This window comes from Amphiura filiformis, chromosome 9 (assembly GCF_039555335.1).
Source record: "Amphiura filiformis chromosome 9, Afil_fr2py, whole genome shotgun sequence".
Taxonomy (NCBI): Eukaryota; Metazoa; Echinodermata; class Ophiuroidea; order Amphilepidida; family Amphiuridae; genus Amphiura; species Amphiura filiformis.
Genome location: NC_092636.1, coordinates 53,361,860 through 53,377,849, shown reverse-complemented (window position 1 = coordinate 53,377,849; position 15,990 = coordinate 53,361,860). Strand labels below are relative to the sequence as shown.

The 15,990-nt window shown below is 32.5% G+C and overlaps 1 protein-coding gene across 1 annotated transcript in view; it reads right to left on the bottom strand.

Moving 5' to 3' along the window:
- LOC140161161 (C-Jun-amino-terminal kinase-interacting protein 4-like) overlaps positions 1–11,780 on the bottom strand; it is a 71,397-nt gene extending 59,617 nt beyond the window's left edge. The window contains 4 exon segments of the mRNA XM_072184594.1: positions 3,314–3,384; positions 4,811–4,931; positions 11,280–11,298; positions 11,300–11,780. Of these exon segments, the coding sequence (XP_072040695.1) occupies positions 3,314–3,384; positions 4,811–4,931; positions 11,280–11,298; positions 11,300–11,580 (492 nt within the window). The 5' untranslated portion in view covers positions 11,581–11,780.
- Between the last annotated feature and the right edge of the window lie 4,210 nt (positions 11,781–15,990).

Genomic DNA, 15,990 nt, shown 5'->3' with positions numbered 1-15,990 from the left:
AAAATTAGTCGATTTGCAAGCTTTTAAAATTTTTATAAAATCTTGACTTCAAAGAGCCGTTTTTCCGTTAACTTTTTGAAGCCTCCAAACAAACTGTTCAGCAAGCTTGTGCAAATATAAATAAAAGAGCTCATCCAATCTATTTATCAAAATGTAGCAAAGTAGATCCTCAAGTCACATGTTTTTAAATCGTGGAGATATATATCACCGTTTGAAAATGGGACCCAATACAAACTTTCCGTTAACAATTGAAGCCTCCGAAACAAATGAAGCCTCCGAAACAACAATAAGATTAATTATCATCTATGCATATCTAAATTAGTGTGTTTCATAGTGATATCTGCATTGTAATTATTAATTGATACATGCAGAATGTCATAAATTAAAAAAAAAATTGACATTATGGTTAATGTTTGAAAAATATACTGATACCCATAAAAGCCTGTTTCGGAGGCTTCACATGCAAAAAACACCATACTAAACAAATGGGTGAAAAAATTAACATGTGATAAATCTACAATATCTGCCGCATAGAATCATTGATTCAATACACACAAGAAAATAACAGCTTAGATGATCCCAACACTGTTGTTTTCAAAAAACTACTTCTGCAATGTTTAACAATTGTTAACATGAAGCCTCCAAACAAAAAAAAATGACTTGCTGTGATAATTTAATTTTTGTCACAACTGAAATTCAATACTTAGAAGCAAAGCATGAAAATTGGTAATTGTGATATTTTTTACCTATTTTTTATGTCAACTTGTAGTAGTTAGCCAAATATTTTACTTTTATGATCACCTGTGTTGTTAACTGAAGCCTCCAAACACAAATTGCTTGAATTGCCAATTCTAAAAATAACTCCAATTTCTGTGAAACTTGGCTGGGAGATTCCTTTCATCAAGTAGTATTTGTACATGAAGTTAGACATTCAAATTATTTTAGGAACCCAATTAAAACTTAAAAAATATGTTTAAGGTTTGGAAATTTCCATTGTAAATGACACTTGATGTTAACAATTTTCAAAACTGCAATTACAAACATAGCAAAACATGGTATAAAATTTAACTTATATCTGTTGACTTACTTTGAAATGGGATTTCACATGTATTCCAGCTTTCATGTCATAATTTTCTGAGGTTATGTAAAATACATTTTTTCTTAGATTTTAACCAAAATGTTATGGAAATGTCAATTTTTTATTAGAAATCAAAAGGTTTAAGCCTTGAAACATTATTTTACTGGAATTTAAGTTGCTTCTATGCATGATTTCAGTAAACAGAAACATATTTAAGTGGTTTGAAATTTTGACCCTAAAAATCAAAAGTTACACCCTTTACTGTGAAAATGACCATATTGCATTTTGGTAATTCTGCAGGAGAAGCGTTTTTGTTTTTCAAATCTTTAACGTATTACTTATTTATCATTTTTTAAACATTTTAATTATTTAATAAAAAAATATATCTAATTGCATTTATCACAGCAAATTGTACAGGTCTCTATTTTCATAACCAACCAAATTCATAATTTTGGTCATTTTGCAAGAGAAGCAATTTTTTTAGTTATATTTATTATTTTTAAACATTTTAATTATTCAATGAAAAATGAATTATATTTGCTACAGACTTGTAAAATTGATTAAAATATGCGATTAATATAAGTCAAGCTCATTTTGTTAGCTTATATTCATCACATTTTCTAATTAATTATATTGAAACCATAACGACATTACTAATTTCGTTTCACACAGTGAAGTTGTAAAATACAATCATGCCTGAATTCTTCTTCAGAGCAGCATCAGATGATAATGCAACTTATCAAGCCAAGCATAATCAATAGATTCATTACATCCAAATTAGGCAATTTAAAGTCAGGCTTTTAAATTGATGACAAACTACATTTTGTAGCACAAGCTAATTTGCAAACAGTTAATTAATTAAGAACTTGGTTTCCCAAGGGTCTCATTGTTTCCCAAAAATGAAAATTTGTATTTTTATAATTTCCAATCCCAAGTATATAATTATACTGTAAAGCATGAAATATTTGCATGCATGAAATGTTCATAACTTTTATAAGTGACATGGATTCACAAAAATGTTTATTTTTGCAAATTTGTCTTATTCCTGCATGTATAGGAACGTTGACATACATTTCATGAAAATTTAATGCCACAAAAATGATGGTTCTTTTTAAATCGCAAAAAAATTGTGGCATGAAAATATTGTGCCCTAACAGGGAGTATCTTGTGCATGGTCCAAAAAAACAGTGATCATAATCTTTTGGTGAAAAAAATGGAGTAAAATTATCACCACCTTGTTTCTGGACCCTGATATTTGAGTATTGACCGTTCTACTTGGTTTGGGTTAAAGTAGGGCTACTATATATGCAATTGCATTATTTGCGGCGCAATTTGCGTATTTTGGCTTTAAATGTGTTTTATTTTTGACATTTTTGAAATAATCAAAAAAATTCGAGCGAAGTTCTGCAATCATTTGTGATTGATTCTAAAAAATTTGCAAAAAAGTTACCAAAAAAGTTGTATTTAAAAAACTTTCACTTCAAAATCTATTTAAGATAGACATGTGTGCAAAACCAATGCATTTTTTTTAATTTTTAGATTTTGCATTTTTGGTGGGAAATCACAGATATTTGCTTTTTTTGAAAATCAGGGTGCGTAATCACGTATTCTTAGCAGCCCTAGGTTAAAGCCATAATGTATGATCTGATAATAGGAAATAGGTTAATTTTTTTCAAACTTTTTTTGGCATATTTGTATTTTTTACACATGTCCGAACTTACACCTGAATTGAATTAGCTAAATTTGTTGTGTATGTCAGGTAAACACGCGCAATTTTGCTTGGTGATCTTCTGCTTGGCATGTGAGGGGTCCGGGTTCGAATCATGTGGGTACCAAGTGACTTCTTTGTTCATCTTCTCTCATTTTTTGTTTCTTCTTTCCCTTCCGATAGCAAAAATACCATGGGTTCTGCTATGTTATTTTGGCCTAAATTGGACAGCAGCCTTTCCTGACAGTTATTTCAGCATTTTGAATAAAGAATAACAAATTAAAATTGGATGGAAATTTTACATTATGGTAATAACTGCATATTTACTAGTTGAGAGAAATATGAGGTAATAATAAATTTTGTCGAAAAGCTTATATACATGTAATCTTAAGTGCATAGTAGATCCCCAGGAGTAGATCAATATCAATCAACTTTGCATGTTTTCCTAACCTTTTTCTGGACATGTACATATTATACATAAAGTATTCCTCAGTGTTTATTACATACAGAGCTTTGTGTCATCTTACCTCATTATGTCGCTGTTGTAAGTTCTGATATTCCTTTTTCATCTCTGACTCCCTGTATTCATTTCTGGAAACTACAAAAATATATGAAAATAAACAGTACAGTAAATTATACATTTTAGATTTTTTACTTTCAGTACAAAATGTAAGTAACTAGGTAATACGTTATTTCAAGGTACTGGTACTAAAAAGTTCAATGAATTTACAGACAGATGTTTGTCAAATAAAATGTTCATTAAATCCAGAATGTGGACATGTCATTCAAATCCAGTGCATGTACATGTACATTTAGGCCTGTAATCAAGTGTTTTACCAGTATACACATGTAGAAAACACACACATACATGTATTCTGTTAATATAGTCGTAATTTTTCACAATCATTATAACATTAACAAGAGGGGCATTCAAAAAATTGTATGCTCACATTTTCAAGATAAATCTGACAATCAATGTATTACAAAAATAACAAAATCCACTTGGGATATGTGTTTTCATGACAATTTACATTCAACCAAGGAACGCCTACAATTTTCTACTTGTTGATCTTGATTGGTTTGCATCTTGTTTCTATACACAAACAAGCGCATGTGAGTAAGCCCATGTACTTGTGCATTAAATTTTAATGAAAACAATATGCTATTTTCATGAAACAAATTTGTAAAATGGCGGGAATAAATGACAATAATACCTTTGCACCATTTGCTTTATGGTCATTGCGTGAGATCGTTGGAATTTGTGTTGGGAATGGTATTTTTCCTCGATAAAATTACCTTGGTCCAAAACAAACTCCCTCCAATTGACGCAATGACATATAAGCGCAGTAATAACCAGGTTTTAAAAGAAGACAGAGAAAGATCATCTTATTTTCACATTAGATGTTAGGATGTCTTGCCATTACAGGTATACCAAATATTATATTTTACTATTAATATATGTGTTGTGTTACAATGTATCCTCTCTACAGATGAAAATAATATAACTTGCTAATTTACAAGCGCATGAAGTTTCCAACTTAGTAAGCCTATTATACCTGCCATTAGGATACATGTTTCAGTGTTCAGAATATACATTTACTTTTGAAAGGAAATGTGTACACTAGTATGCTGCTCAGTATTCAATATGAAATCTTACAAGATACATGTGTGTGCACAAATGTACATAATCTCATATTGGATATTCTTCAGCAAAATCATGCCAATGAACATTCATTTCTTTCCAAGTTCTTTCCAAAGAAGGAAGATCTTCATGTATTTAAGAAGGATAAACAACCCTTCTAAATCTGTCATCATCTACCAAATTGATGGACTTTTAGCCTACTTGTAAATCAAAATCTATACTATCTAGATACAAAATACATGCACTATACATCATACATGTAATCCAAACCAAAACAACAACAAAAACCAAGTATGTCTGATATCAATTAGTGGGTTTTTAGCGGGTTCGATAAGTGCCATGATATTAATTTATTTTTAAATACTTGAAAATAGAGTCTTACTTTGGTCTGTGTAATTCTTCAGTTTCAGACTCATCTGTTTCTGACTCATCTCTGAGCTCTCCAATCTGCTCTGCACTGTCCTCCTTTCTTGGTCATTGGCATCCTCATATTCAAGGAATTTCTGAAAAAAAATAACAAAAATTTCTGTGAGTGGATACATCATGAAATTCACATTCATTATATATTCATATATTTTACCAAACCCATTTTATACTGAAATTCAATAAACAGTTGGTCTACAGGCCTACTATGTAGACAGCTCATGTTTACATTTACATGCATAGTTTATGCTAATCTTCATCACTGCATCATGGATCGCGTATTTCTAAAGCTTTTGCAGCTCAAAATTTTGTTTTGAGTAAAAATGTGCATGCCAAAGAATGATGCAGACTTTCCAGGGACGAATACATGTACATCACGCTGTGTACAAATGTATACATGTACAATCTTTCCACCACTTCATAGCATTTGAGTACAATCAATGATCAAAATACATGTGCTCACTGTGCATGTTCATATATTGTACTCCTGTGCATGATGTTGTACAATGTACCTTTTCAAGGTCAAATTATATGAGGCTTATTAGTTTCAAATTTGTATTAAAATTTGTTCTTTATCCTGATGGAGATATTTTTTTTGTCACTCACCAGTCGGGCAAGTACACTGTTTGTAGGTCATAAAGTTTACTTTACGGGTTTGAAATAAATATTATTTGTAACATTGTAGACAGCCCAAAAATACTGCAATCATGTTTCCTCCTGTTCAGTCAGCACCTGACTAGTGACTCGGCATATATATATACATGTACATGTACATTTAATATTATTAATGGCAGTACATGTATTTACCATGTGTATGGTGTACACAGTATGGTGTCAAAAGATACTGCATTATCAGGACGCATCATGGACAGACATACACAGACACACACAAGCCTAGCATTTCTATTATAGCCCCCTTTGCCAATTCTTGGCTGGGACTAAAAAGGTACAAATGTTTGGATTATAATAATATTATTGGTTGATACACAAAAATTTGTTTTCAAAAATTTGCTACACAAAAAAAAAAGGGGAAAAATCACTAGCTACAGCTGGTCCTAAGGTGAATGTATGACCTGATACATCTTAAATCATCATTTATAAATGTATGGCTATATGTGCCCATATTTAACCTTGATGAGCACTACATTGTAGTACAGATGTAATTTAGAGTGTTACTGGTTTTTCATGCTCAGTGGAAACAGATTGGTTTGGATTGATGTGGTGTGAACACAGGTCAGAAACCATGATCCACCTCATGAGGTAGACCATGTGGTGTGACATCCGGTATTTCTGCTAAAAGAAACACAACCGTTAACGTAAGCACTGGCGGAGAACATTTTTTGGAAGCCAAAAAATGCACAACGATTCTCCAAAAAAACTCTAAAAACCGCAATTTCCCGAAAAAACACACACACAAAATTATTTAATTATTTAATCATTTTTTCAGCAATGCATGTTTTATGTCCCTGGCTGTTGAATAGAAGTAACAGTAATTAAAATGTACAACTTAATCCAGCTTTGAAAAAAAAAACTCCGAATTTTTTTAATATTTTTTTTAGCAGTATTTCTATGGTTCCAATTTTGTAAAAAATAATAATTGTTTTTTGAAAAAACGCATTTGCTCCTAAAAAACGCAATTGCGGCCACGAAAACTGCAATCGAGTTTTCCTCCGGTGCTTAGGTTAACGGTTGCTGGGTGTTGCACTTCTTTTATACTCTGATCAGCTCGTAAAAGGCGGGACTCATAACATCGTGGATTGATACAGAATAGCTCAGAATGGTGTACACACAGCTAGACACAGCACCTACGCGAACTGAGCTTTGCGTTTTGTGTGCTTTTGTGAATTTACGCAAGCATAAGTTGGAACTTTATTGACTGGCGCAGTAACAAAAACCGAATAATTCCCGCCTATTAAGAGCTGATCAGTGATCATAGTATACATGTACGTATTTTATTTTTTTATGTATCACATTGTCACTTAAAAGCAGCTTGGGGCAGGCAAAACATTTTCATTACTTCCGGTACACATCACAACTCTTATTTTAAAAGCATCACTAGAAGTTACTTCTGGATGATGGCGAAATAGATTGTGGGTTACAGGTACCAGGTAATACTGGGTAAAAATACAGAGTGCTCAGTATAAACATACAGAAATACATAGTACGGTAAGCGTAACTTATTTTAACTTCATTGTTTTTTGTGACTTGTGCAGACGCAGGTACATACATGTACATGTACAAGGCTGTAAACATGTTCTTTAGATCAATACCTAGTGCAAGAACCTAATTTGAAATGTTTCTTGGATATTGATAAAATCAGATGACCAAATGTGCCAAAATTGGTACACACAAGATGTCATTTTTATCCCAAAATCATAGGTGCTACACCCCCTCTGATGTTATTGGAAATAGGCTCATGCACTAGATCTTTGCAAGAGCTTTATTTTGACACCTCAAGTGTCTCAATAGGATATTGTATAGTGGAGCTACTTTTTTTACATGGCTAATATTCGGTAATTAAATATGCAAATTAGCTAATTAATATGCATAAAATTTGAAATGAACCCGTTTTTCTACATTTAATTCTATACCTGTTACAATGAATCATGTAAAGAGTTTCTATGATCTTTCTACACAAAAAAGTGTCAATTACACCTGTCCCCCTTAAGAAACTTGAAAATAAATAAATATCTGATAAGAATTTAATGAACACTTTTTATTTTTCCTTGTCAAGTGCTTTATCTAGACTAGATCATCTAATATATAGGCCCTAAAATAACAAAATATTACATATAAGGTCATTTTCACGGTAAAGGGTGTAACTTTGGATTTTTAACATTTTAATCCGTAGTGTTCTAATAAAGCCACAGAATTCCATGATTTTTGGCCACATAAGTCATCTAGTTAGCAGCTACCTTGGGTAGCATAATCAGCTTTGGGAGTTACTGCGTTCAGTTTTAGCAGGCTTAAATGTACTTAATATTGCCATTTTGAAAAACTATAAAAAACAGTAACATTTTTGTAAAACCCTGTGTTTTCTTCAGTTAGTTCATGGATAATTTTTCTTATCCTGAAAGTACAGTCATATGTTCAGTAAACACTGCCACATTAGATTTAATTGTGAACAGCCCTGTATTTTTGAGAACCGGACTTCAATATTTGTCGCTTCGAGGCTTCATTTTCCGTTAACAATTGTTAACAAACTTTGTGGGTGTAGCTTTGGTTCATAATTCTTGGTTATTTCTTCACTTCTTCTTGATTCATAACAGTTGTTATCTTAACTTGAAATGGGTAACAAAAATTAGTCGATTTGCAAGCTTTTAAAATTTTTATAAAATCTTGACTTCAAAGAGCCGTTTTTCCGTTAACTTTTTTGAAGCCTCCGAAACAAACTGTTCAGCAAGCTTGTGCAAATATAAATAAAAGAGCTCATCAAATCTATTTATCAAAATGTAGCAAAGTAGATCCTCAAGTCACATGTTTTTAAATCGTGGAGATATATATCACCGTTTGAAAATGGGACCCAATACAAACTTTCCGTTAACAATTGAAGCCTCCGAAACAAATGAAGCCTCCGAAACAACAATAAGATTAATTATCATCTATGCATATCTAAATTGGTGTGTTTCATACTGATATCTGCATTGTAATTATTACTTGATATGTGCAGAATGTCATAAATATAAAAAAAAATTTGACATTATGGTTAATGTTTGAAAAATATACTGATATCCCAAAAAGCCTGTTTCGGAGGCTTCACATGCAAAAAACACCATACTTAACAAATGGGTGAAAAAATTAACATGTGATAAATCTACAATATCTGCCGCATAGAATCATTGATTCAATATACACAAGAAAATAACAGCTTAGATGATCCCAACACTGTTGTTTTCAAAAAACTACTTCTGCAATGTTTAACAATTGTTAACATGAAGCCTCCGAAACAAAAAAAATGACTTGCTGTGATAATTTAATTTTTGTCACAACTGAAATTCAATACTCTAAGCAAAGCATGAAAATTGGTAATTGTGATATTTTTTACCTATTTTTTTATGTCAACTTGTAGTGGTTAGCCAAATATTTTACTTTTATGATCACCTGTGTTGTTAACTGAAGCCTCCGAAACACAGATCGCTTGAATTGCCAATTCTAGAAAATAAGTCCAATTTCTGTAAAACTTGGCTGGGAGGTTCCTTTCATCAAGTAGTATTTGTACATGAAGTTAGACATTCAAATTATTTTAGGAACCCAATTAATATAATATAATGTTTAAGGTTTGGAAATTTCCATTGTAAATGACACTTGATGTTAAAAATTTTCAAAACTGCAATTACAAACATAGCAAAACATGGTATAAAATTTAACTTATATCTGTTGACTTACTTTGGAATGGGATTTCACATGTATTCCAGCTTTCATGTCATAATTTTCTGAGGTTATGTAAAATACATTTTTCTTAGATTTTAACCAAAATGTTATGGAAATGTCAATTTTTTATTAGAAATCAAAAGGTTTAAGCCTTGAAACATTATTTTACTGGAATTTAAGTTGCTTCTATGCATGATTTCAGTAAACAGAAACATATTTAAGTGGTTTGAAATTTTGACCCAAAAAATCAAAAGTTACACCCTTTACCGTGAAAATGACCATAAGCAAATAAACAAATTAGAAAGGAATGAAGGAAGAGGGGAAGATAACACTCTAAATAAATAATGAAATAGGTAAAAACTAAACAAAATATCTAAAAAACATTAAAAAAGGTTAAGAAATTAAAAACTTCTCAAAATAAGAATGTGTACCCGCTAATAAAAGAAAAATAAATAATGAAATAAAATAAATAAATAAAAATAAAGTGATGCAAATATTGTGTAAGAAATAGAACCAAATAATAGAATAAAATTTATGAATAAATGCCTAAAAATCTTAAAATTAATAAAAAATCATGATAAAGATTAATTATAAAAGTGTGTAAAATACTTGTTAAATAAGGGCTGTTACCGGTACTCTTTTGGCTGTGTGGAACAGTGCTGTACGGTGCAAAAACTGATTGAGGAGCCAATGGCCCCGAACTTAATTATAAATTATAACTATAAATTTAGCCGCCCAAATTTTGCTCCCAAGTAAAAACCTGAGGCACCAACTTATTGTATTCCAACTGCTCGAAGTCATTCTGCCACAGTGGTTTAAAACTATGTTCAATTTTAAGTTCTTTTTGACTTTGATGCCATCTTGAGTGCACTTAAAAAAAAACAATAACAACTTTGACATACTCACTGATAGCTTCACATTCTAGGCTATAGACCATTGCATTCAAAATCTAGTCGGATTCGCTGAAGCATGACACCGTGTAAAGCAATGGAAGTTCAGAAGTAAACACAGCCAATCACAATAGGCGATTGCATCAAAAATGTTGCTAAAATTACACTTCAGCAAAATTTTAGACTGTCCAGATTTGGTCAATCTTGCTCAAAAGATTGACTCATCGAAATAACTTTCATCCAAATTTCAACATTAACAGAATAAATAACCTCCGCCTCCGGTGCAAAGAATTGCACCACTGTCCGACTGAAAAACCATAGCAAAGTACTCTAGCATAGAATGCGTAACTATAATGTGCAAATTCGAAGCTAGAGTTCTCGAGTAACCTATTTGATGACAATTAAAAGCTTCAACAGTTGGTCGACATTGGCACCAGGGATTAAAGTTTTAGTCGCATCAGAAAAAATCTAGTCGCAAATGCGATTAAAATGGTCGCACCATACAGAACTGGTGTGGAAGTGAAACCAAGCACCAAGGTGCAGAAGAGGATGAGTGTAGGTATACTAGGTGAATTCAAATTTGCCATCAAATTGCATCATTTTATATATCAAATTAAAGCCCTTGAGTAAACTAAGCCAAAACTGAAAACCTTTTTTTTCATAGCACTTTCCGTAGCAAAGTTACATCTTGTCAAAGATTGACTTTCATCAAAAAGATTCAGCTAGCAAAATTCCCCAAAACGGCATTTCGGGGTGTTTCTAGATCTTAGTCTCATGGCGATAGCAGCTTTTTTAATGGAACTGCTATCAAAATCCTCTAAAATTCCATGTGCGACTTGACTATCACCATAAAAAATCATATATTTGGGTCAAGTGAAGTATAGAAAACATATTTATGTAGGTTTCCTTCACCCACCTATTCTCGAAAAAAGTTCAAATTTCTATGTAAATATGCATTGTGTTGGGGCCCCGGTCTCGGCGAATTCGCTGACTAGTAAATGTGTTAACTAAGGTTTGCCTAGGTTACCTAATGAGTGCTATGACGTTTACCGTTTTGACTGCAGCTGCAGGTGGTAAACGAAGCATTAAAAAATACTGTATACTTTATTCTTTCGATCAATCAATCAATCTACATAAGTGTAACAAAGTCAAAGATAAATAATTTACCTGTTCTGCTTGTTTGCGGCTGCTTTTCCCTTTCATACTGAGTTATTAGCTGTTCATTATCATCCTTCAAAAGCTCCAATTCCACTTCATGTTCTTGATTTTCAGTAACAGTACCATCTAGATTTTCCAACACATTGACCACTAGTGGCATAAGCTCTTTCACCACATCTTCGTCATATGTCTGGATTAACCTTTCAAATTCTCTGTAAATACTAGCAGCCAGACCACTGACCCTTTCAGACATAACATTGACAGCTCCATCATCAGCAGTGCCATACACAGTTTCTAACCCGTCGTCCATCGTGCTAGCGATCTAGCGACGGTCTGGCTCCTCTGTGAAGTACCTTAAAACAGTCGATCGTAAAAACTTACGTTCATAAACAAATGGGAAATCCGAGAGGTTTTAAATTTTACAAAATAATGCTACAATATTAATTGACAAAGGCTAAAATCTGGTTGATAAATCGTTTATTTACGTCTACGCCTACTTTCCAATACGGTGAAAAGTTACTGTAGAAAAGAATATGCGGCTTACAGACAATTATAACTTCCTGTTGGCGTATGTGTCATTATTGTTTATAATTTACTTCGTCCGTTTTATTGACATTTAAGGTATTAAAACAAACCAAAATAAGAAAATTATAATTGCATATTTTATAATATCAAATATGATTACATGAATGATTGTTTGTGCTCTAATTAGTGTGCAAATAATTATTCTTTAGTCAGTTATGTATAATTGTCGATACTTCAACACTTCGTTACAAATACATCAATCAATTAGTCACTTTTGTTTCTATGTTGTTTTGCTCAAAATTACCTAAATTACAAAATAAATATATTGCTTTACAAGAAAAGGCTGATTAACCACCAAAAATACTTTAATTATACTGAATTTACATCTTGATACGCAATTGTGTTCTAAATTTTCAGGATTTCTCATACTAGTAAGTTGTTTTTTTCAAAATCAATTTTCCACATTTAACAATCTGTGGTCATGTGATATAGTGAACGTCACTTTTCCTACGGAAACCCAAATCAGACAAGACACGATCATGACCGACCGGGACATAAAAATACAGAATAAAGACAAATCGATACGGCTGTGTACTCTAGACATTGTTTCTTTCGCGAAATTGAGTTTTTTTATATGTTTGTACTTTGTTATGTTTTTTATAAATACAAGGAATGAAAATCCAGATTTATAAACTCCAACTGCAATATTTTAAGGATTTTATTTCACTATTCCACTCGTGTTTGAAATTTAAAAGGAAAGAAAATCTTTGTTGTACCAGCAGGGTACACGCGCGCAACAACACATCGCGTTGCGTATCGCGCAATTTGGTAACGCACAGATACGCTACGCATACGCGACGCTTAACTGCATGCGTGGCGCATCTTATGGAAACACCGCGGAAGCACTGATTTCACAAAAACCTAGCGGTCAAATGGCTCCGTTTTAGCTGATAAAATGTGATTTTTTTTCAAGTTCTTTCCCCCGATTTAAACATCAAGATATGAATAGATTTCGCTCAAACTTCTCAAGGGGCTGTGGATTTACCCGATGTTCACGTAATGTAAGGTAGAAAAACGAGAACTGTCGCATTCTCCTGTAAGCTTCGATTAAAATGCAAAATGTGACCACTTTAAACTTCAACGGCCTTCATTTCAATGTTCATTTTCTCGGTAAAATGACGATTTAGGTACACGATAACTCAATACAGCATCTATAGGTAAGCAATTATGCTCATCATAAAAAGCATGATTGACTTAAGGGATCCAAAATGAGCGTTTATTGCGTTTCGACAGTATTTTTTGTGGGACATGAGAGCACCTCAGACCTATCGAATTGCATTCTGAATACGAAGCATGTCTTTCTGATATCAAATAATTTTCTTTCTTTTTAAATCACAATATAATACAAATTTTATGACAAATTATAAAAATTTGATATTTTTCAAATTTTGATATATAACAGTCCTCGAAGTAAATTATATAAATCTAATGATATATTCTTAAAAGTGTATGTAGCAGGGAGGAAAAGCCGACGGTCAATTGAAAATTTTGACCTTTCATATTGAAGATATGGATTTTTTCCCAAAAGACCTTATTTTTTTTTTGGTATAAAAAAAAAAAAAATCCATATACGAAAGGTCAAAATTTTCAATTGATCGTCGGCTTTTCATCCCACCTACATACACTTTAAGTATAAATCATCAGATTTATAAAGTTTACTTCAAGTACTGTTAAATATCAAAAATATCAATTTTAATGATTTGCCATAAAATGTGTATTAAATTGCGAATTTCAAAAAATCAAAATTATTTGATATCAGAATGACATTCTTCGTATTCAGAATGCAATTCGATATGTCTGATGTGCTCTAATGTCCCAAAATAAATACTGTCCAAACGTTCATACCCCAGCCCTTAAGAAACGGTTTTCTCATTTTTTTATATTTTGGTCTATTTCCAATTTTAGGCATCATTTTGTGCAAATAGGCGGTTGTGAATTTTAAAAAGTTCATTTTGATGCCTTATATGGTCAATATCTCCAAAAATAAGGCCAATATCAAAAACTAAAAAACCGTTTTTGGAATGGTGCCTCAAGATTAAGAAAAAAGCAAAACAAAAATTTTGGAAAGAGTGTTTTTTTGTTATGATGTACCGAACAAAAATTGCCAACATTTTTTTTGTGATTTTCATAATTGTTGTTTTTACACCAAAACTGTACTTATATTGAGATTCATTGATGTCTTGCCTTTATAAAAATGTATACTTTTACATGTCTTGCGTGAATAATTACAAAGTTATGGCACTTTTACTACATGCGTATATGAGAGTAGGCCTACACAGCTGCCTTAAAATTGCTTTAGGTCTTCTTCTTCATTTTTAAGACCGTCGAGATATAAGTATAGCGCACTGTCGATAGTAATATGCTTTTAAACAGAAAGTCAGCTGATGCGGACGACCCTAGACCAATGTAGACTCACGGGCAATCTGTCGTAAAACGAATTTGCAAAGGGGCGACGCTTCTGCCTCTAGACTAGACTTTTTAAAATGCATTGGTACTACCGCTATTTTCACTACTATGTCGATCTTGTACAGTTGAAAGCTGGCTAAAAAGTACAGATCTATATGTGTCAGTCTCTACAAAATATAGTTTCATCATAATGCCTAGATAAGCCTATGTCATAGAAAAACACCTTTAAAAAAACATTGAATTGCCTATGGCGTTATGTTATGTAAAATTTAGGCCTAAACTATATGGGCTATACATAATAGCTGTAGGACTTTTAATCATCATTGTGGATCGTGCTAATCGGTATAATATCTTTAAATTGAACTTTGACTTTTGCAGTGTTGTTCAATAAGATCATCACTATGATAAGAAAGTCAAAGTTCTATTATACCATACCATCACATGCCTATGGCTATAAATATGTTACCGGTATAAATGGAATATAGTATTTCATACGTATGATGACATTATTATAACTTTATATTTGAATAGTTACAAGTTGTAGTGAAGATAAATCCAAAGGATCCGACCATGGAGTCATCCGCAAGAAATCGACACACGTTGGCCGTGGTGGTGTTTGCTCTATTTTCAATATTTGTGACATGCGAAGCTTGGCCGGACACATGGCAGATTGGTAGGATCTTTATCATAGCATTGCTGTATATGTCTCTTATTTTTGTTTTTGTTTTAAGTCAATTTGCATTTTGTAGTTCATGGATCATACATGTCCATTCAATTGTGAATGTCTTTGTTTATCTTCACTCTGCTACACGATCCGAGATTATAAGTGCACTCTTAGAAAAAACGGTTCTAAGTAGAACGAGAGCTGTCCTGTAGGCCTATATGGAACCTTAAAGCTCCTTAAATGGTTCTTCAAAGAAGAGAAAGAACCATCAGACCTGAAAAGGGTTCTGGAAAGGTCAGAAAGAACCATTAGACCTGGAAAGGCTTGAAGGGATCTGCATACAGGACAGCAAAGAACCCTTTTTCTAAGAGTGTGCAACAACAATTCAATGTAATGTATCATTCATACTGCAGTTCATGAGTTACTGTCCGTTTTCCTATACACAATACACAGTGCTCTTACCATTGACGCGTAACCTCTACAAATAGCGTATGTTAGAAGTATGGGTAATTGCCTAGTTAACGTCGCTGTGTGAAAAATAACCGGCCAATATTAAAAGCACTCTTCTAAAATTCTAGAAAATATAGTTTTGTAACATGTCCTAAATTTTTAGCTAATTTAGATGTTTGGAAATATTCGTACTTTGGTGTTTTAGTGTATGTTATGTAGTACATTGCCTAGTTAACGTCGCTGTGTGAAAAATAACCGGTCAATATTAAAAGTACTCTTCTAAAATTCTAGAAAATATAGTTTTGTAACATGTCCTAAATTTTTAGCTAATTTAGATGTTTGGAAATATTCGTACTTTGGTGTTTTAGGAAGGATATGTAAACGACGGATAACACCAAAAAATATGAAGAAATTATTTCCAAACCGTGTTAAGTCTGCAAACCACCATGCTTCTCATTTTCCAAGAACGCTGGTTAACAATAAGCAGAGTATTGTCTCATTTTGTAAACAAAAGCCCACACAGAATTGTTCTCTAGCGTTCGCTTTATAATCGTTCACCCAACTGAAACTATAATACCAGCTCATTGCTCCATTGTACATGTAAAGCAGAAACAT